The 24,259-nt window shown below is 36.8% G+C and overlaps 1 protein-coding gene across 5 annotated transcripts in view; it reads left to right on the forward strand.

The window, feature by feature from the left end:
• The window catches only part of LOC128992693 (uncharacterized), a 410,155-nt gene that overhangs the window by 180,672 nt on the left and 205,224 nt on the right, over positions 1 to 24,259 (forward strand). For all 5 annotated transcript variants that reach the window (XM_054416401.1, XM_054416398.1, XM_054416399.1 and 2 more), the window contains 2 exons: positions 3,129 to 3,336; positions 5,353 to 5,477. In XM_054416401.1, coding sequence (XP_054272376.1) covers positions 3,129 to 3,336; positions 5,353 to 5,477 — 333 coding nt within the window. The remainder of the gene's footprint in view (positions 1 to 3,128; positions 3,337 to 5,352; positions 5,478 to 24,259) is intronic.

Consider the following 24,259-nt stretch of genomic DNA (forward strand, 5'->3'; position numbering starts at 1 on the left):
GAACTTCTTCCGCGGTTACAGCAACATCATCATCATCAATTCTCACAATCGCGGCAAAACTGTGAACAACACCCAATTGTGGTGTAATCATAAATTTTTGATTGTGCATCTTAGTTTTCTAGTATTGCAAAAATAAAAAATTTTCTCAAGCTGAGTTGGCTCTAAAAATATTTCTGTCCCGAACTGACTCCTTGGGCCAGTTGTTGACCCAACCTAATACAAACATATCGGGACCCGCAAACCCCTAGTAAGGAATAGCTTTAGTTCTGAAGTGTGTTGGGTCTTTTCATTAGTTTTAATTAAACATTTTATAAACATTTGTTTTGAAATAGTTACATGTGTGATTCCTTTGCTCTTTGGCTTGACTGAGCTACTCAATCTAATTTAAGTGAAGCAGTTGGCACCAATCTGCAGCACTTGCCTCTGGTAAATAATTGTTCCAGCTCCAGACCCCGCTAAGGAACGGAGGTAGTTAACTTTGGCAGAAGTAAATTGCTTCAGAGGATTTTACAGCACACCTAGTTTTATGCGACCACAGTGGTTTCAGGCGTATCTGATGTACAGTAGAGTGTCGAAAATCCGAATGTCAAAATTCCCGAAACGTCAAAAATCCGAATCGCTCCTGAGGGTTTTAAAATATTGAATTAGCACAGAGACAACAGATGTCTTACAATTTCGCAGAGAAATGATTGATTGTGCCGAGCCAGTCTGTGTTTTAGCGAATTTCCCATATAGGGAATAAGCTATTACCGTAGGTCTCATGGTAAGACCTAGACCCGGGACCGATTTTCTTTTTCGTTTTGAGGTCCCCAGAGGCCAAAAACACCATCCGTTCAAATTCATATTATATATATATTTATATATGTGTCCGTTAGCGCGATAACTCGAGCAAAATTGATCCGATTTTGATGAAATTTGGTACAAACGTGTAAACCTACATTTATTCGAACGAGTTCGCGAACCAGCATAATCGGACCATGGGATCAGGGGTTTATGGGGGGTTTTATGGGGTAAAAATGGGTTTTTCTCATTTTTGACCCTAAAAACTTAAAATTTCTAAATTTCTCTCTAGACCAATTTGAAGAGCTTAAAAAAACAAATAATTTGGTATATTGAAGTATTTTTGAATGTTCATTGACTACGGAGAAAATTTAAAATTCCCATGTTATTCTTATGGAGAATAAATAAACTGTTCTAGTTTGCTTGTTTATGGATATATTTTAATCAAATTTGGCAATTTGGTTTATTTCATACTAAGCTATCAATATTTCAATTTGAAAAAAAAACACATCTCAACATCTTCCCTGTAGCAGCAAACCTAACTACTCACTAAAATTAATGTTATTTAAATAGGAAATAAATCAGAAAATTTATAGGGTATATTTTAGTAGAAATCAAGCCGGGTAAATGGAAATTCGCTTAGTATGCAGGTTTGCTGCAACGGGGGTATTTTTTGTTTCCAATGTATAAGCTCTACATATTTTTTCCAAGATACGAATTACAGTTATAAAACAAAAATACCTAAGTACAAAAATCATCATTTTTATTTATTTCATTCACTGTATCCTGGAACTGTATTTGTAATACTGTAGGCCTAATTATGTGTCTATTAGGCAATTCTAGGCTATGTTTGAAAATGTGTACAAATCGGTAATCTGAACTACCTACGGCAAGGGTGGTCCCAGGGGGGAGGGGGTCAGGGGGGTTGTGACCCCCCCAAAATATTTTATATATGGATAAACTTATTATACCAGGGGAACTTTAATAATTTTTATTGCAAATCGTTCTACCAAATTGAAATTCATTGTAGTCTTTACACTTGTGGCGAACAAATGGACAACATTCAAACAAACATACAAACTCTAACCCAAACCTCGGGATCGTTCGAGTCTGACTATTTTTGTACGTTATGAAAATTAGGGAAGATCGGCAGACGACGGACGCTTTCAGCCATATACGGCAACGGCAGTGTCCGATGCTAGCGTTCGACCGCATTTTCTTCTTATTTAATTTTTCGGCATTTAATGTTATCATTCATTTTAACCTAGATGGTTGAAAACTTGAATTGGGTATTGGATAAAGAAAAGAAGTTTTATCAATAGTCAAAGCTTGAAAGGTAGTTGAATATTAATTTATCTGAGTTCAGCGATAGGAATTTGTTATTACAGTAATGCAATTCAATGATTACCGTAGAAAATTTTAAAACTTTCAATATTAAATATCATTTATATGTAGAGCACCTGATATCATATTTAAGAATAACACAACCCAATTGGTAGTGTCTCAGACTTAGATGCGGAAGGGACGGACTTAATTCCCGGCACAACAATGGGCACAACCAGAGAAACGTTGCACAAAAACTTTATTCACACGTTGACCCTTTGCAAACTGCCACTGGCGTAGAAAAAAATTAGAACACTGAGAACTAACTCTTCAGGCGGTAGCAGAGTCGGGATGCCGACGGCAACGTTAGTTGGGTAGTGTACTTTGTGTAGGTTAACTGTTGCTTACTGGGCAGGTATAATGCAGTTGTGTTGGGTGCAAGTTCTTAAACACTTCTTAGATAAAATAAGTTCTCTGGTTCAAAATCTTGGTCTGATTTTGGACAATTTCTGTTTAGCATGCACATTGGCACCAGTTGAAAGGGTGTTTTCATCAATCAAACATGCTTGAATGTGTTGTAATGTTGCAGTATTCCTTTGATATTAAAACCACAAGTCTCAATAATAAAAAAACATGACATTATAAAAGCTTATTTTTTTGCATTTTTTTACCTTTAAAAAATAAACTGGGAAGCTTGAACACATTAAACTAGGTCCTCAAAATAGCTTAAAAACCACTAATTTTAGCACGTTATTTCCAAAATTTTCCATACCCCACAGGTCCCCCAGTGACCACCCCCAAAATACATGTCTAGGACCGCCCTTGCCTACGGTCCCAATTGGTTTGGATTCTTGACTCTCTACTGTATTACCTTCTCGGAGTTTTTCCCGCAGATAGGAGTTGCGTAAAAGATAGGTGTTACAAAACTAAACTCTCAGAGGTCTTTTAAACTTTTACTCATGCTGTAGCTTTAAAACGTACACAATCTAACCCATATAATCAATAGATACAAATACTGTTCACAGAGTCACATAGAAGAGATGCACCACAAAACGTACAAGCGGAAAGTGTTCAACAACCAAGGTGGCCGGCTGGCAGCCAAGTTCCCTGGAATGAAAGATGAGGTCAAACGACGCATGACTCATCTGAACCGCAAGTGGGAACGGCTGGAGCAGACGGTTACGCCAAGGAAACACTCACGAGTCGATACCTCTCACCTCGAACATCTCCCAGGTAACAATGACATGCTTTGACTTTATAAATCTGAACAGCCTATGTAGACCCTTGGGATCAGTTGGATTAGAACACTGACAAAACTCTTGAGTTGGGTCAGTGTTCTAATCCAGGTTTTGCCCTCCGGTGCTTCAGCCGGTCCTTTATTACTGCCGCTTGACTGAGTAAAGGGTACTAGGAAGCCCAATAACAACCAGTAATTTTCTTTGATATTGTTAAAACAATGTGATATTTTAAATTTGTATTAATGTTTCTCTAAAAAATTGCTCTTAATTTGATACCAAATTTCACACAAATTGGTCAACATTTACATATTCTTGTTTGCAACAATCAAATATGAGAACATGAATAAAATGTGTAAATGTTGGCCATTGATGAAAAACAAATATATAAAGCACAATATTGCTTTGTTTTACATGTTTTTATGTATTATTAAAAAAATGACTTGTTGCAATTAGCTCCTTAATCCCTTAGGCCGGCCACACACAGACCGAGGCAGGGCACGTCAATTAAAAAAATTAGCCCCTATAAACCTGAAAAGTAATATAGGAATTTTTATTTCTGAGCCTTGAGCCGATTTAGCCAATTTTTTAATTCAACTTTATACTTAGGAGCAGAAAAAAAACTAAATTCAAACAGTCATACCTCCAGAGGAGCGGTTTTTGAAACCCATCTCTTTCCTCAGTATCAATACAAAGAATTAGTTATTAAACCACTGTAGTAATAGCACTGTATAGTGGTAAAATGTTAGTCTTAACATGTAAAGTGTTATCAGTTTTGTGAATGTGTTATTTTGCCCTGCGGGCGCCCAGGGGCATCTTTTCGCCGTGCCCTGACTCGCCCGATCCTTTGTGTGGTGCTCCATAAGCGCCCGTGCAAACCCGTCCAACAAGACACTAAAACTATAGATCTCTCTTGGAAGTGTGCAACGGTATCTTCACAGGTGTCTAGTTATTCTTAGCTCTCGTACGATTTTATTTTTTGTGATGTCTGTGACAGTGAAGTTTCATTAGCAGCAAACACACAGCCTCATGATGGCTGTTATGAACAAAAAAACTATGGATGCAATCTGAAAATAAACTGAATACTCACGCTCAGTTAGCAGACAACACTACACATACCAATGAACATTGTTAGCTAAAAAAATTCCTTGCTTTGGGTCAACAATCTTCAATAATCTTTTTCTCATGCTGACTTAAACCTTAGACGTTGTCCTGGAAGCAGGTGTGTTTGTTTCCCAGGCACTGTATACTGTTCTTCGACAATACTCTTCAGTAGAATTACTGCGTCTTCCAAATCGGCCTACTCTCTGCTTGGACTTGGAAGTACTGAGTATAACAAAATGAATGATGAAACTTTAAAGAATAATTTCTGTAGAAGAAATTCTCTATGGAAGCTCAAAGAAAGCTCAGTGCTTTTATTTTGAATTATCGAAAGTTTTGATTTATCGAGTGTTTAAACTACTGTACCAAGAATAGACTATTATCAACCCATACAGACCTAAGATCAAAGCAGAGTATTTTTTATTTTGGTCAATGTCCGTTAATTTTCTGTAGTTCTTTGAAACACAGGTGATGTTCTTTTCTGTTACGTTGGTCTACAGGCCTAATGCTACTAAAATAACTAAGCATAATTTTCACGTTGAGTTTTGCTGTTTGGCAATTTCTTGTTTAACTATAAAATAACAGTGAGTACATCGTAAAAACTCAAGAATTGATTCAGCTGCAGTTTTAAGAACCCATTATTTGGCTAGAAACTCACACTCTGTTTGTTTGAATATACCCTCTCCATATTGCTTTCTCCAGAGTCCTGGCTATCGTCTTCTAACGTGTACACAGATACAATATGTCCAAGTACTTATTTTAACAAGCTGTATCATCAAAGTAGTTTTTTCTACGATGTGTGTCCTTCTTCTGCTATTATTTTATTAGGATGATGTATGTTATGATGATATATGTTATTTCAACTTTAGTTATGTACTAAACCAAATGTATTGATTATTCTTTTGGTTTTCAGATGTGGAACACCTTCTGAACTGCCTTAGGAAATGGTTAAGGCTAACAGAGAGAAAACTGCAGCCAATCAACTTCAGAGTGACCTGGACGCTAGCAGAACTAGAAGCTAAGGCCAAAGAACACCAGGTAGGAATTAAAAACTTGAATTTGTGAGATTTTGAATTGGCTTTTATGATAACGTCATTTTGCTATCTTCAGTTGTGGTGAAGATAGCAAAATCACTGGGAAGCTGCAATAGCAACCACTAAAGTTAAACCTTAACCTTAGGATAAACCATGAGTTAAAAGTTAAACCTATATTTGATCATTTTGACAATCCAATGCCAATTCAGCAAGTGTAATAAGTTGTTTTACTCCCTGTGGATGCAATCCTGTTAGTTTGCACATGAGGAATTTTCGCACCTTATGTGCAAACTAATCTTTAAAAATCCGAATTCAAAAATATGAATATCTGATTAATCTGGTCAAAAGAACTCTACTTTCAAACAACCCAACTTGTTGGCACTTCTGATGGGCAAGACGACCGTGTAAGCTCTTCTTTAAGTCAGAGATACTAACTTCAATGTGGTCTAGTTAAGTGCTATGCAAAATTTATTAACAAAAACCCTTTTTTAATTAGTTGTTTCTGTTACGAAAATACCAGGTATCTGCTTTCCAGTGTGGTATTATCTAGTAATGGCTGGATAGTTGAGTGGATATGAATCTTAACCTGCCATTAGTTAAGTTGCCTCAAGTTCTACGAGCGGTAGCATTTATAGTCGCTGTCTTACCTCATGTCGCCCTGGGTATTTGCAATCGTAACTGCCATAAATGTGGGTTTTGAACTTATATAAGTCTAAATAACTAGGCATGAATAGATTTCAGACAAAAATAGTAGTAAAAAAAATTTAATTATTTCACTAACACTCAATACAATCTACAAAGGTAACAGGTAATATCATCTGTATAGTTTATACACAATCCACATACAAATACTGTAATGTTAAATGTAGTTACAACTATGAACATTTTGTCATCAAAGACTGCTTCATCTTTAAATATTCTTCCTCTATTATTCAAAATATCTATATATAAAGCCAAAAGTACCCATGAACTTTTGAGAAAACTACAAGTCACACCCCCATAAACCATATACTTAAAATGTTCGTCATGACGAGAAACCTTGCGCAAAATTATCCATTATTTCATAAATTGCCCTTTAAGGCCGTAATTCCTTTCTAAAGGGAACTTTCCATATACCTAATGTTAAAATACCTCAGCTGTACTTTTTGTTTGTATTACTGTATTCTGTTTTGTTTATTTCAGCTTAACCTAACCAATCAATAGTTTTATTAATACTTATGAAGTCAAATGGGGTGAAACCCGTGGGTAATAACTAGTATCTATAACTTGCCTTTTTGGCCTTGACAACTATGAAAAGCACAAAATACAAAAACATAACAACACTTTGGATAGCACTACAATTTAACGCGATCGGTATTGTGTGAGGTATTGCCTAACACTATGAGCTATGCGGTAGGTAGCGTAAAGAGCCACTAACACCCCTGTCATGACACACTTCTCCCCCCCCCAACACCTCTAAATTGAACATACTAAGGTGAATATTTATGTTAACACCTGAAAACAGGGACTCATATACTCATTTAATGATAGCTTAAGACAATAGGCACATGATTAAACAAATTTTTTTTTAGAACAACGGTTTGTTAAGTGTGACCTTACAACACTACCAATGGCTAGCGTGATTACTCTATTTATCTGATGGTCTGATGGTCTTAAGAAAAGTAAGAAGCTATTTCGTGTTTCAAAACTCCAAAGGTGTTGGATAAACAACCAGCTGATCTTGGTCAGTAACAAATCTTTTGTCTCGTTCATTCAACACTTATTTGCATCTTGGTATATTGGCGTCGTAGTCTGGTATAAATCTAATCTAATTGAGCGGAGTGAGCGAAGCTCTTATACATAGACTCTTATGCATTTCGTAATACACAAACTCCTCCTAGAAAGCTGAAGCAATAATTTTCAAATTTTGCATGGCGATAAAAACCTTATTGGTGAGTGCTGACATCTATATGGCACGCATGGATGGCAGATCACGGTCTCTCGCTTGCTTTGAGCAAAACCGAGATCGTGATTTTGACAAAAAAACGGATTGACACCTTTGTGCCGTTGAGGGTGGGAGCCGTAGAGTTTCAAACCGTTCGTTCTGCCAAGTACCTTGGGGTCATGGTGGACAGCAAGCTTAGCTGGCGGGATCAGAGCTTCCGTACAGCGGACAAGGCCGCTAGGGTGGTTTCTTCTCTTAGCCGGTTGATGGCTAATGTCGGAGGGCCTCGGTCCAGTCGTAGAAGGTTATTAATGTCTTCGTTCCAGTCCGTACTCTTATACGGTGCAGAGGTGTGGGCAGACGCACTAAATAAGGAGGCATACAGCGTCAGGCAGCACTAACAACATAACATCTGCATCTGCCTACCGAACAGTGTCCCGAGTCCGTTCGGCGAACCACCAGTTTGGCAATTTATTGGCGCCGTGGGGAGGACCAGGCACGAACAGAGGAACGCACCCGCACCTACCAGCTGTGGCAGGAGAACTGGGAACAGGAGACACGGGGACGCTGGACCAGACGACTGATACAGCAAGTCCAACCTTGGATTAATCGGCGGTGCGGAGAGGTGAACTTCTACCTCACCCAATATCTGACGGGTCACGGCTTTTGCCGGTCGTACCTGTTAAGGATGGACAAAGCCGTGTCACCCGATTGCATATACTGCCCAGGCATTCCCGATGACGTGGAACATACCTTTTTCCACTGCCAGCATTGGGAAAGGCCCTGCCTGGAGGCTCAACAGTTAGTAGGACTGCTGTCGGTGGACACGGTCATACCGATGATGACGGAGGGTGAGGACCTGTGTGTCACATTACATCCAGGGTTTTCTCCGCGCCAAGAAGCTCGACCTTGACCGGGATGCGGTGTAGATCATAAAGAATCTAAATGCCAGAAACAGTGTGAGCCCTGAGGGCTTAGGTCACATGTTGGTCTGACTTGAAGTAATGTGACAAACAATTCCAGGTCTGTGTCCAACAGAGTAGAGGGGGTTTTTTAGTGAGTAGTCTGAAAAGTTCAGTGAGTCTCACACTACAGGCTCCTGCACTACCTGTGTGCATAAAATGATTTTCCCTCCTCTCCCAAAAAAAAACAAAAAACAAAAAAAAAACCATCTAAATGGAATTAACAAATTCTCTACGGAATCTGCCCCACGGGCCATCAAAGTTTCATTGTAATCCTTATGGAAGCAGTATTTGACACAAAACCAAAGGCATGAGATCAAATGTTGACTTAAAGGAATGATTGTAACTGATATCACGGATAGTAAAACAGAAACTGTATGGATCATAAACATAAACAAATGATGTCACTAGCTCGAACCAATAATAACGGAAACATATGTTTTTGACAGTTAATTTAAAAATAATAATACAAACATGTTTGGTTTTGGGCTAGTGAGCAGAGGCCTCTAGCAATGATCGACAAGCGCTTACCCTACGTCAAGCGAATCCTGACAACCAAAGATCAGGCCTAAGTGTTTAGTGATCTTATTGTATATCAGTGTGGTGATATGGCTCAGCTACTACCTGTGAAGGTTGGTGCAGTATTGAGCTTTATTCATGCCATCTTATCTTTCAAGTCAGTGGTATACACATGGATGTTTTGCCTACAAACACATTCAAAACAATTTTCAACTAAAAACTGTCATGCGTCAATCCGTGGAGGATCAGTCATTTTCGTTTTCCTCTTTCTAATATTGCTCATGGAACAATACAAGAAGAAGGATTCTTTTCTTTACGATTCATAAGAATAATACAAACAAAATCGTAGAAATATCAAACGCTGTTCGTATAATGGCTTGAAAAGAAGAGGTGCTAACGTCACCCTTAAAATTGGCTAAGCTGCATGGTCCTGTATCATTCATTCGTGTCATAAACAATCCTTCAATAGCCGCAATATTGATTTCGATGAATGCCAATCTTTTGAAAACATCCTCAGATTAGCCAAATAATGTAGAGTCATGTTGCGACCTTTGGACCGATTCAGGATTAGTCTATGGTGCTGTTGGCACTGTCCACAATATTTTACACAAATGTGAAGAAGTCATATTACATTTAAGAATACAGTTTTTATGTGTACAGTTTAGTTAAGTAATTATAGAAGACCCACATTATACAATAATGTGGTACCGGTACCGAATATTGTAACTAAATTTGTAAAACGTGGCATTAATTTTCCCCAAAACCATTTCTATTGACCCTGAACCAAGCAGTTGTTGATATTTGACCAAAAGAATTCAGTACTGAGTTGACGTACGTTGCAGTGATCCAGCCGAACGATATATGGACTGCTTTTCGGCACAGGATTTCCAAAAGAACGTTTGAAAAAGAAACTAATCAAAGATAAATAATTGCTATCACTGTTATAAAGATTTTTGAGTTTAGTTTGAAATGTTCACTTTTATTTGTTTAAATTAATTGATCAATCAATAAAAGTTATCCCTACACAATCTTTTGTCTATTTGAAATCGTAAGTAAAAATAATTTTAAAGCTTTTAAAGATGAGGGTAAATGGCATTATAATGCCCTGATGACTGCGCTCTATTTTGTGGACATGTCTGTGAAAGCCACCTAGTAATGTATCATCATTAACAACATCCTAAACTTCTATAACAGTCCCGTGCCGATGTTAGTGGTAAAAAACTCTTGTGTCGTTGAAATCGGTCAATAGATATGGCTCCAAATCCTGAAAGAAACCTTGTCTTTGTACACCATTAGTTTTTAAAACAGAAATGTTTTACTGTTAATTGAAATATAGCACATGAAGTGAAATTTATTGAAAATTCAAATAACAAATAAATCTGGAGACTAGAGATTGATGCTCACTTTATCTTTAAATTACTTGATCAAAACAGCTATGCATTTGGCGGACATTTGTTAAAATGAATATGAATGCCATGAATGCCGTATGAGTGTAGAATGACATAAGCTTCATTGTGTTTTTTACTACGAAAAACCAACTGTTCCTTTAGCCAAGAACAGTTGGTTTTAGTTTCAAACAATGTAAGCGCTGTTGGCTTTTTCAGGATCAAACCGTTAATTACCGTTAACCTTCTAATTACCAGGCGAGTAAACTAATTTATAAGATTTTTGACCAGAGACGTTCGTAGGCCAGCTGCAGTTAACGGTCATAATAACCATTATGTGCTGTTTAATGTTTGGTCGAATTTTTGTTGGCGTATTCAGATCTTCAGAATAAGCTTATTCTCTTCATTTGACCCTACTAAGAACCTATTAGCAACTTCTACTACCTGTATATTTCTTGCTGAACTACATCCACAACACAGGAACTCAGTATCACAGAGAAGTAATTTACAGAGGAAACAAGCCTAAGGGATGGCCAAGTGCATTCAGCTCCAGTATATGGTGCCAGAAATATACTTTTGACGATCAAGGAAAAGCCTTAGCAAGAAGCTCTGAGCGCAAATTCCTATCCCGGTCTTCCTCCACCGTGAGTGTTGTAGTACATGAGGGCGAAGGGAATGGTGTTGAACTTTGACACCAGTGACTAGTGCTAGACACCACTTAGTACCATTAAGTGTTTCCTCTGTACCTTACTTCTCTGTACCAGTACATCCTACACTGTATCTTTTCTATTAGATAGAATGAAACTAAACATTTTTCTTACACCCATCCACTATCAGCTCATTGGAAGTTCCTGCTCTTGGCTGTGGTTATTACCATAGACAAAAATAATTAAATATCAGCGGTGCTGTGATTAGCATAGGTTCTGGAGTTTACCGCTGGGTGTGACATCGCTCCCAGCAGTGGACACCAGAACCTACCAACCCCGTGCCGGGCCGGACCATGATAGCGCTATCTAAATGTTTATTGGGTATTCGTACCATTTCAATGTTTTTTGTGTTCGTGTTGTCTGTGTTTTAAATGTATTTTTGACGAGTAGCAAGCTTTGAAAATGTTGTCTTCGCAACAAAAAATGTAAGTTGATGAGCAATATTAATCGTTGGACTATTTGACGGAGGTATGTAAAAACCTGTTATTGTCGATTCCTTATTCACCAATTGGCTTCCTTTAAGATATACAACTCTTTAACTTAACGTTAAAAAAAAATATTACAAAACAATTTCTAAAAAATGTCAACCATTAGACTAGACACCTACTTATTAAATTTAATAATAAGTACCTATCGTGAAAATCAAATATTTACATAAAAAATAGGTTTCAAATTGAATTAATGTTAATCAAAATTTTGTTTCAAAAGTTCTAACTAAAAAAGGAAATCTAAAAAGTTATGTTGGTTTTCCTTACATCTTAGCATAGGCTCGAACTTATTGCCCTTGATTTTACCATAATCTATATTGACCTTGATGTTTGAAGATAGTCCTCATAGTATTGTCTATCTCAAAACTACATTTGGGAACCAAATAATCAAAATAAATAACATGTTGAGAGTGAGTGTGTACTGGGTGTTTGGTGTTTGTGATCAGTGTTGTGATAATGACATGATAGACAACAATTGTACTTTGACCTTGGTACTCCCCAGTGTAATCACATATAACCTTGAGTCCTTAGTTTGGTGAGGAAGGACCGACAATAGACCACATCCAATCAGGACCTTGGTCACCTGGTTAGGTTTTCACTTTCCATGGTTCAAGTGACGAGAGTTTAAATAAAATATAAGTCATCTCTATTAAGTTTGGAATGTAATCACATCTGATATGTGAATTACATCCCGGTCGCAGCAAACCTGCAGACTAAGTAAATTTCCGTTTGATGGATTCCTTCCGAAATAATAATTTCTTAAACATGTGAGATTTGTTCTATTCTAACTGCTATACTTGTGTTTTTGGGTAGGAAGAAGACACAGTAGGGAGTATTGTGGTTCCTTATATTTTGCTTTTTAGATTGGGTTAAGGATTGTTAGGATTTAAAGGGAGTTTGAGTAATGTTGACACTATTCACAATTTTTCTATTAACCAGGGACAAATGTTTTCATCTATTCATAAATGATTTAAATAACTGCTTGAATGACTTTTCGATTGAAAATTACTCAACATATTTCACTCACTTTCAGAAATCACTGTGAATAGTTTCTCATTCTAAAGAAAATCCCTATAAGAAACAATGTCCAGGAAATAGGAAGTGATGGTTAGTTTCTCTTGCAATTTTCTGCTCAGTAAGTAAAAAGAGAATTGTCGGGGTGAATGATTGATTAGCTACAGTCTGTAGGATGCAGTGTTCTGGAGGCTTCCACTACAGGCAAGTTTAAATGATTCAATGAGGAAAACTTTGCATTTTATCTTTTAGCGAATTTCCCATATAGGGAATAAGCTATTACCGTAGTACTCATGGTAAGACCTGGACGCGGGACCGATTTTTTTTTCGTTTTGAGGTCCCTAGAGGCCAAAAACACCATCCGTTCAAATTCATATATATATATATATTTATATATTTATATATTTATATATATATGTGTCCGTCAGCACAATAACTCAAGCAAAAATGATCCGATTTTGATGAAATTTGGTACAAACGTGTAAACCTACGTTTATTCGAACGAGTTCGCGAACCAGCATGATCGGACTATGGGAACAGGGGTTTACGGGGGGTTTTATGGGGTAAAAATAGGTTTTTCCCATTTTTGACCCAAAAAACTTAAAATTTTGCAATTTATTTCCAAACCATTTTGTAGAGCTTAAAAAAACAAATAATTTAGTATATTGAAGCGTTATTATGCGCCTAACGGTTACGGAGAAAATTAAAAAAAATTGTAAATTTAAAATTCCCATGTTATTCTTATGGAGAATAAGTAAACAGTTGTAGTTTGCTTGTTTATGAACATATTTTGATCAAATTTGGAAAATGTTTTTATTTCTTACTAACTATTAACATTTTACAAAAAAAAAAACAATTTTACCCTCCCTAATGCAGCAAACCTAAGTACTTGTTAAACTAATTCTATTTAAATCGGGAATAAATGTTATATTTTTAAGTAGACATTTCAGTGTAAATCCAATCAGTCAAATGGAAATTCGCTTAGTCTGCAGGTTTGCTGCGGCGGGGGTATTTTAATGTTTGGACGTTTTAATAGTGTTTTTCAGTTGTAAAAGCTATTTATTTTGATCCTTCAATATTTAGGTACAGTGAAACCCCACTAATCCCGTATAAATTTATTTAAAAACTAAATAAGCCTTTAGCAGGACTAGCAGGCAATGCAGTGAGAATATACTTCAACTGAACAAAGAAAAAATCCTAGATATACCTATTCCTTTGGCTTCTCCAGCTAATTCAACGTCAAAATTTTGATCTTTTATCATGACAATCGATGTATACTGGAGTATTCTAATATTGCTAGACCTATAGTTGATATCCAAGATTTGACAATAATTTTTTGTGTACTCATATACCATTTAGTGTTTAAAAATAATTTCAGGCATATGGGCTGGTTTGATTGAAGTGAATCTTGAAGTCAGATGTTTTCTTATCGTCCATCGTTTGTGGTTTATCGGCATAGACAAGTTTTTTTACGTATCCCCACAAAAAATACTCCTTTGGTGTTAGATCGTATGATTGTTGAGGCCAGTTCACAGGTCCTTTACATGAAATGATGCGATCACTGAATATTTCTTACAATAAGACCATTGTGTCTCGTTTTGTATGCTAAGTAGCCATTATTCTGAAGCTAAGGATTTTCCACATCATCATCAGTGAAGAAGGATAGTCATTAACTCATAGCTCTATAACAAATTTATACTACCAGTAAACTGGTATGATCTTTGAAAAAATGGGCCAATGAGGGGGGAAAATGGGCTAATGAGAAAATTTGGGCCAATTATTCCACCTGCCTACAATGCACACCAAACAGTGACTATGGGTGAACAGATTTTCAACAAATTTTCTTAGATTTTTCTGGCAGTTTTGTAGGGATAAGTAAAGCAACTAATCTATGTCGATAAACCACAAACATAGGACCATTTGGAAGCAAACCTCTATCGTTTGATTGCTGGTTTACGGCACAGAAAACGTACTACTATAACCCAGAATGCCAACCGCATGGTAAAAAGCATTAAGTGTTTTGAGAGAGCTTTGCCTGTCAATCCGGAGGCAGCGCCACCAGCGTTGCTATGCTATTGCATGGCAACGCTGGTGGCGCTGCCTACGGATTGACAGGCAAAGCTCTCTCAAACCGCTTAATGCTTTTTACCATGCGGTTGGCATTCTGGGTTATAGTAGTACGTTTTCTGTGTTTACGGCCAGCTACTGGATCGGGATAGAAAACTGGACTTTAAAATGGGCTTTTTCGATCCAGCCGCGGCGCTAACATGCCCAAATTATTTTCAAACCTTAAATTGCATAAAAAATAGCAATTAAACAAATTCATCGACAGGGTAATTAACATGAATACTTGTTATGTATTTTATAAGTTGTACACTTCTAAAAAACACCCTTCATTTATAAAAAAAATCATGTAGCTCTTTAGAGACATAGAACAGTCTTAAGCTCTGTAATTTTTCCAGATCCCAAAAATAACCAAGAAGATTTCATTAAATAAGTTCTCTTACATTGTTCTCTACCAAAAACATAAAACATAAATGTTCTAAGCCTCCAGGAAAGAAATACTGTGTTCTAAGTAATAGACTAGCCCTCAATAATTATCCTACAGCTAAACAAACATGTTTTATGCCAATGCATTTTTCGCCAGCTGCAATAGAACCTTTATTTGCTTAAGGTAGCGTGAAATGAAACCAGGATAGAGGATATTGTATTGCCTGTAATAACAGTGTTGAGTCGCTGTGGCGGCTGCAGACTCAAGAAAACAACTCCAGCTGCCTCTGTCCCCGTAGTGTCCCTTAATTAACTTTATCCTCCTCCTCTGTCCACTTTCAATTGATGTTTACAACAATATTTCCTGTCACTAAGTACAGGGTTGGCTTTGTTTGGTGTTTATTTATTCTATGCTTTGACTATGGGTAGAACCATGCATCCTATTCATTGTGGAATTTCCTCAGCGTGTGCAGTCATGTAAATTACCGACTCATGTTGGAGTACGGGACTTGTAAACCAAGCCAAACTGAATTGACAACTCATTATTAAAGCTCTCACATCTTTTACGTCACATAAACTATCACAGTAACAATTTAGGGAGTAAAAACAATTTTGACTGTAAAATACTGAGCAATGTTTTTGACAAATTTCAATGTTTTGTACAATGATCAATTTTTTAATTTGAACTTGCATTTTTTGTTTTAGAATAAATTTGAAAATTTTCCAAAATGAATTGATTGAATTTTTTTTATTGAAACACTGTTGAAATACTTAATACAATACAATCTAGTTCAATAAAATCTTGACTAGAGTGAGATTGTGACTACAGTCTATAGTTTGAAATATTTATAAACTATCTACGCTAAGGTCATAATAAATTCTGAATATTGATGAAAAATCAATTATATTTGTAATAAACACCAGTGAAAACAATATTATTGCAACACTAACTATAATTTATCAGAAACTATGCCTGTAGTTTGATTCTTGCGTCGTTTATAATGACTAAGTTAATTAGCTGTAGCGGACAAAAAACAATTATTGTAGTGACTATTAATAAGAAAATCGCAATAACATAAATCTTTTATCACTTAAAATAACGCACCAATTTTATTGGTACTGAACAAAAGTACATTGATGGTAGATGACAATGGTTGGCCATCAATGCTAATCTCTGGTTCATTATCTGTCTTTGAACAACAATTTAGCCAAGTACTTAAAGCCTGGTCATATGAACAAACTCACATCCTCGTTAAAATCTTCAAAAATTTAATTTATTAACTTAGTTTGTTTCATTGTATGAAGTAAAAGTTTTATCAAAAATAAAATTCAGATAAAAGTATAAATGGGTTAGAATAACCCTCAAAAATTTTACCAATGCTGTTGTAGGTAAAACAACCAGGTACCAATATTAATATTAGTTCAGCAGAAAGTTGTGTAGAATCCTAATTTTAAAAGATTGTGCAAATATTATGTGCACACAAGTTTTAAAAGCATATCCCATTAAATTTACATATTAAAAGGCAATCATTGGGTATGTTGCAGTGAGAGGTAATAGAAACTCAGTTACATATAACTTATGCATGTCCCAATGACCTTTGCACATTTAATTGGCATCAAATGCAACACAGTTTCTATTTGCGAAACAAACTAATTGAAAAAATGTGTTTAAATTGATACAGTTGCAAATTATGTAACCCAACAAATGCAGTTTAATGATGAAGTTGTCCTTGCTAGGCAGGATATGAGAGAATGAGTTTGTATCCTGCGAGTTAATTAGATATGTAATTGAGTTACTACTATTTATAGAAATGCTGTAATTCGCAAGACGTTTCATAATTTATCCAATACAATTTCCCATGGTATTACGAGTAGTAAGTAAAACAGTAAAAGATTGGAATAGCATTAAAAAAATATATTTAGACTTTTATGCTGTAGTTACGTACAAAACAAGCAATTCAAAAATTCTAAATAGCAAATAATTCAACAACCTTGCATTGTAAGATATCTAAGCATTCAGTACATTAACTACACCAGGAAATGCTGAAAGCAAAAAATAATTGATCATTTTTAGCTGTCTTTCAACATATCTTAGTAGGTTGTATTCTCTTGCAGTCTAGTGTGTTTGTTTTAATAAAATTTTTTTAACAGTTTATCTTTGACAAGGTCATTGGCTTACCTTTCTTTTTATGAAGTAAAGTGTAACATTTTCCTTTTTGAAACTTAATAATACCTTTGATAGACTTAAAATTAATAAAATATCCTGCTTGAATGGCCAAAAGATTTGTTTTGCCCTTCATAGTCAGTTACATGATTTGCTTTCGTCTGTGCATTGGTTAGATCATTTGCTTTGCCCTACACAATAGTTTGATTTGCTTTACAATATGCAACAATTAAAAATGTTGATTTGTTGTACTCGCAATGGTAATTTTTTATTGATGATTACTATCTCCAAACAATAACCATTAAATTGGAAATCTCACAACACCATGGAAAGCAATTATCAGAGACTGTGGGAGAAGTGTTCAATGATTTAGTGGAAAGTGAAAACATGATGATCATCCTCCAACACTGGTGGTCAGTGGCTCTCACTTAATTATTGGAACTGTAAATTTGGGATTGGAGAAAGGGTTGGGATATTGATGGAGGTTAAAGTGTGAAGAAAAATACAGTGAAGTAAAACATTAAGATTTTGTTGGAATTTTACAGTTTCGCATATTCTGCTCTTTAATTGAAAATAATATGTATGACATTTTTGGTTGTGCACATGGGCTAGTTATGGATTTCACATACATCGAAGAATTATAATTCCTTAACTTAATTCTTTGTTGATTAGACCAATCAAGCAATTGTGATTTTTTAAGAGTTGTGTAATAACTGTGAGCCGGTCGCTGTAAATCATAAACACCTGAAAATAGTGGACACAAATTTGTGAGATAACTATGCTATAATAATTTTAATGCAAGCGTTAAATTTATTTTATATAGCAATTTACTATAACATTGTAGTTATTTTTTGTAGCCCAAGTTTCCAATCTTTACAGTACACAGCTATTAGTGATTTGTGATAGTCAGATTTGAACCCGTGACCTCAGGTAATAAAGTCACATGCTCTATCACTGGACCACCTAGATCCCGAACTTTACTAGTAAACCACAGGGAAAATTAAAACTCACTCAGTCACCATTGAGCTGTCCAGTTGTCAAGCATACCAAACCCGGCACTCGCGAACAAGCGAGACTTTATGGGTAAAAAGATCGCTAAGCGTCGACCATTGTCCGCAACTGCGGTCACCGACCCATCGTAGTGGACGCGCAATCTGAATAAAGGACCGTGATTGCGCCGCGGACCCGGACCTCCCCCGCAATCTTGCGCAACACGCAATCACACGTTTCGCAACCTAGAATCTGCTCGTGCCGAAAATCTCGAGTCCCTTTAAATACGTGCTTGGGATACTGCGGCTCCACGGAACCGACTCACTTCCTCTAGGACGCGTTCGCAGTGTTTCTCGTATGCTGGGAAATGGTGGGAACATTATCGTATGATTTTTAGATAATTATCGTACGGCACGATGAAATTATCGTATTAGTGAATTATTTATCTGAATATTGCAACGCAGTGTTACAATTATTTTTTAAAATAGATTTTTCATGATTTAAAGTAAATTTTAAATTAAAATTGAAAGGGGTTGTATTACTAAAAATAATGTTTATTTATGTGATATTTTCAGTTTAATAACTTGATTTTGGCCGACGTACTTATTTTCGAAATTTAGACAAAAACCTGAAACGGCTTTAAGAAACGTCATTTTCAGCTACTATTGGATTGTTAGCAAACCCCACAAAATAACCTACTAAATATTTTTCTATACTACAGTTTTTATTCATTTGACATTTTATGCAATTCAACAAAAAATTATCGTGGCAATCAACTCAGAAGTTTGTTTCATTTTTCAAACAGCAACACATAAATAGCCTATTTAAATGAAACTAATTGGAAAATATTATTTATGTAAAACATATGTTAGATAAAATCCACACATCATTAGTTTCTATTTTCACTCACCAATCGCTACAGTGATCGCTACACTTGTAAATATCTCTAGAAACGAGATCAACGAGGAATCAAAATTCAATCGATAATTCAATACAGTATTTTGAGTAGTATAGTTAAAGGATATTTACATTTTATAGTACCCACAAAGTTCGTTGTAGCAGTGTAGTTGTATGTTTAAGTTTATAGGTTCGCATGTTGTGTATTGTCAGGATAGCCTGGAGCCTATACCAGACGTGCCTCCTGCCTTCACACTAAACTGTATAACGTATAACACTAGAAAGCGGCGATTGTGTTCGTGCGTTTGTCGCGACTGTTTGATATATCGGTGTAGTAAATAAAGCGGTTTGATAGAGTACATTGTTTATATTAAATATATATATGATATATGGGGGGGGGAGAAGAAAAGGTTGCCAATGTTAAGTGATGTGGTCTAATGATATAAAACAAAACCCTATGTGTATTAAATGTCAAACAAACATAAACCATTTTAAATTAGATACGTCTTAATATATTTCTAATTCGAATTGTGTTTTCGTGTTTATAATTTGACTGTTGGTTGTGTAACATGATGGAATAACGTTTGTAACAAAACAATAATTTATTACGTCTATCATTAGGTAAACTTGGGAAAACCGGTGCTTGGGTATTGCGATTATAAATGGGGCAATCAAAAGTCAAATAACAACTTTGGAACAATGGGCGTCATCTCACCTGTGGGTCTGAATTTCGGCAAAAAGTCATTATGTAATTTGAGCATACACTGTCATTACTGATGTACCAGCCCCGCCCAAAGGTTCTCATCGACCATTATACCTTAATATTAATTTGATTTTTTTTCTTTGTTTTGTCCAATTCATTTATTGACTTATATAATTGATGATTAATTTATTTTGTGAAATATAAATACGGAATCGTGATCATTATGGCTGATTGAAACTACCTCTATATCTGAGGCCGTGAACTTTTACAGCATGTGAGTAGTAATTCAGTAAGTTATTGATAGTTCTTTTGAGAATAAAGTGGATAATTTCATAAACACCCCCTAATTGATTGAGTATTTTTAAGGATTGTTCTCACATCTGGTACAATCACTGGACCATATTAAAAAACACCGTCACAACAATTACATACTTAGCGGTTTTGTTCAGTGAGCTTTAATTAAAACTGGTGTATTCTAAAATGCTCTGAATCTCCTCTCAAATCAAGCATAAAATACGCAATATATTTAATTTATTTGAATTCATTGCTTTTGAAAATTGTTTAATTGTTTAAAATATTGAGCCTCTGTTATACAAAAAGAGATAAATCATTACAAAAATCAACACAAGCGGATTAAATATCACCAAACCGTTACTCCAAGTACGAGTTGCGGGAACTGCATACCTTCACATACTGTGGCATCACACACTGCTCAGATGGTAATCAGCTGTTTACTTCAGCTGGAATTATAAGGTGAAAACTAGTAAGATCGAGCGCCAGATAACCTGGTTGAAAAATGAAACTCGATACCTACCTTGGCTTTAGTTGGAGCATTCCTCGAGCACATAACTGTGAGGGGTATAACGTTGGTTTGTTTTATTTTCGGGGAGATTTGGAGTTAGGTTACAACAATGCTGACGAATCCTTTATATCACGTTGAAATTTTTATAACTAAAAATTAATGTATTTCAAGATGGATATTATTTATAATTTCTAGCTAATCTTGATGTCTTCTTTCTACATTACCTCCCTAAATGTTATTAGGCAGTGTAGAAACTTTACGCAACCCATTGATGAAAAAAATATGGTTTTCAGCCAAATTAGAAATAATAATTGAGTATTTAATACGTTTTACGTATTAAATTACTCACCAATAACATTGTTAACATGAATAATATTGCCATGATTTCACCGGGTTTGATGAATACATATTAAGAGTTTAAAATATATTATTGATAGAGACTATATACAGAACATCTGGAGATATTTTATCAATTAATAAGAATATACTAAACTCTTGTCTCATTCGGTATTCGTTATTTGGCAAGGCTAAATTACGGAGTGTTGTCTAAAAATAGTTTGTTGGTGAGGAAAATGGCATTGTCGGTGGCTCAGTCGCTAGCGTCGCAGACTTTGGGTCCAAGGCAGCGATGTCGTGGGTTCGGATCCTGGTCACTGCCACTAAAATTTATCAGTACAGTTCACCTTTGTACTGTACCGACTCACTCCTTGCTTTGCTGTAAACGTTCCACGCACGGGCGCGCAAATGCAAGGTTAAAAGAGGCCGCCAACCTCTTTTAAGAAAACAAAAAATACCAAAAGTGCTAAAAATCTCTTTCGAACTCTTTATATTCAGCTGCCTTGGCTAATGTTGGATAGCTACGCTGAACAGGCGGAGTGTTACTTCAAAACTTCCAACAGCTTGATATAAAACAGAAAGACATCGACACGTGAAAATATTACAACCAAAGCAAGTTCGTGCAAGTGGTGCTATGATACACGCTAAGTAGACACCAAAAGTGGTCATGAGATTTCCTTTTCATATAACCCTAGGCGTAGTATCGACATGATAGTTTGCCCATACGGGCTCCATCTAATATAGCAGTTTACACACAATACTAATAGATTGCCGCACTTATGGGACATTTATGGGTCGAGTACAGTTCCGTGCTCGCCCCCGGGCCGGTCCATTTGGGCTAATACGCCCCTTCCCGCGCTTTCCGCCGACTTTCGTAAAGTGCCCTCCAAAAGCTAGACGTCGCCGTCGCCCAGTTCCCGCCGTATTTGGTCCTTTGCGGTAGCCAGTGGCCCAGATTCCCGGGTTAATTACTTCCGCGGTGCAAGACTTGCGAAGCGTGCGGTTATGCGCCTCTGGGGTAACGGGTTTGCTGAAATGTAAAATGAAATAATGTTAGTTTGGTTTTAGGATTAAGGATGTAGCGCACTATATAGAGCGTTATTTTCAGATGAATGACACCTAGAACAAAAAATCCTTGAATGAACCACCCGTATCGCATCTAGGTCTCTGGACAATTAGGCAATGTCGTTGTACATGTATACTATATCATCCTGAAATTTCATTAAATAGAAATGGTCTACGTGCTTTTGTTAGTTACGGGTGAATACATAACATGCCTAATTAACCTACATTTTACAAAAGAACAACTCTTCGAACACATCGGCATGTACATGTCCTTAAAATCACTTCGGGCTTCGTCGCTTGGTCCTAAGTTCCAAGGTAAAGTTTAGTGGATTGATGGCAGTAGTACATTATTCGCATCTGCGTTCTCGTCCCGTTGTTAAGCACCGCTGCACGGGTTAAGAAATTAAATGTGTTTCGAGAATGCATGAAGATTCGTATTTTTTAAAGAATCTTAATAACAAGTAACCAGACCCTAGAAGGATAGATGTCCTCGTTATCTCCACAATCGCCGCGTTTTCGTGATGTGTAGCAGACTGAGGGATGGTGCCACGACTGACGACAGAGCGATGCTACGGTGTCGTGTTTGATTAGAACACTTTCTCCTGTTACAGTTTTATGCCCCTTCTATGAGGCTAGGCTTTGTACTTTATACCCCATAAACCTGCCTTACCTGTCACTCGTACATTTGATAGAATTGTCGGAAGAAACGTGGTGTAGAGATGTGGGATAATGAAGATTTTGTATGTGTAGATAGTTGAATGTACGTGTGAAAAAGAAAGTATATTATTTTAAATCAAAGTAAGAAAAAACGGTCATTTAAAGGAAATGAGCATAGGCATAGGCCATACGCTCTCATAATATCGAACCATATCTTATGGGCAGTTTTCTATTCAATCATAATGACTTCGATAAGGAAACGTCCATCCGTGTCGAATTCGAAATTATGGTCTAACGGTTGGCTGGATTGCAAAACCTGTAGAATAGGCAGTAAAGGACAAGATCTTGAAGAAACTCCGGTTGAAGGGTTTCCTGTGTCAGTTCGAGATCATATAAAACTTGAGAGTCTCTGGAAGATGACGGTCTGTCGTCTGCAAACCTTCCTTGTACCTGTAGACCTACCTACACATATCTCTTCCTGGGAGGTTTCGCGAAATCTATTCACTCACACCAGGACATTAATATGAAAGTCGCCCTTTCCTAGGCTGCACGTTCTGGACGTTCTGGTTGTTGTGGGCGTGCGATCGAGCCGTTGTTAAACAGTCGCGAAAGTGAATCTGCCGGTAACGATGTAAACAATCCAGATTTACAGAACTCCACGTTCACATCTAGATCCCGATCTGTACAGAGAAGGGAAGCCACGACACTGTGACGGATGCTGCTGTACCAACCGTCACCCCACGCCGTGACAACGTAACGCTTCACGTCGAGTCACGGCTTTCTATGCTTTTCGTACCGAGCCGAATCTGACAAAAACGGCCCAACTCGCCACTTTCTCCCCGTTGCGTCCGAGCTAGATCCTTTCCCACTTGTCTATTAATTGCAGTTTGGACCGTTTCCACATGACCGCGGCCGCGGCGTGTCGTGTGTGCTGTTATCACTGATAGCGCTGAGCCTACGGAAAGGTCAGGCTCACCTGTGTGGGTTACGTGCGAGTCCTTTCTAAAAACACTTCCTCCTCAGATTCCGAGGTGAAGGTTCGCGGCTGGAATTTTAAAAGGGAAATGATACACTTGTAGATATTACGTTTGCCTGTGGCATTTAAACGGGATAATGGCGAACCTTTTTAAAGGATACGTGTATCCTAGACGCCTCAGAATTGTGGGGAATCGTCGTGGATCAACATGTCCTGTAGCACCGAATTCAGAGACGTTACCAATAGTGCAGCTAGACCCGGTGGATCATAGTGACTGAAATGCTATCTTATACGAAGTATTGCAGACAGCGTTTCCGAGAGGGTCCTGGACTGTTTTAGTCCGTGAAAGTCCTACACACCAGGGTAAAATACACCTTAGACCCTGACGGTGCATAACGTATTTTCCTGTCGTAGAAACAAACAAAAAACAGTGTACAGTAATAGGCTTACGCAATAGGGGCCAAAGTCAATACAGGATAAGTTACATCTTAAGTTTGAGATAAATCTGGATCTTCATCATTTCATCGTACCTCATCGTATCACGCGTATTACACTAGAATCACTATCAAAAAGTATATTCATAATAGCTTCTTCTAAAATATATAAAGCATTCCGATATATTTGTGGAGATAGATTTCAAACAAAGAAACTACCGACCAATTTCTTTCCTTGGTGATTGTTTTCAAACTTGGGCTGCGATGGTAAAC

Source organism: Macrosteles quadrilineatus, unplaced genomic scaffold (genome assembly GCF_028750875.1).
Source record: "Macrosteles quadrilineatus isolate MER2022 unplaced genomic scaffold, UCM_ALF_1.0 Scaffold_4__1_contigs__length_99947679, whole genome shotgun sequence".
Classification (NCBI taxonomy): domain Eukaryota; kingdom Metazoa; phylum Arthropoda; class Insecta; order Hemiptera; family Cicadellidae; genus Macrosteles; species Macrosteles quadrilineatus.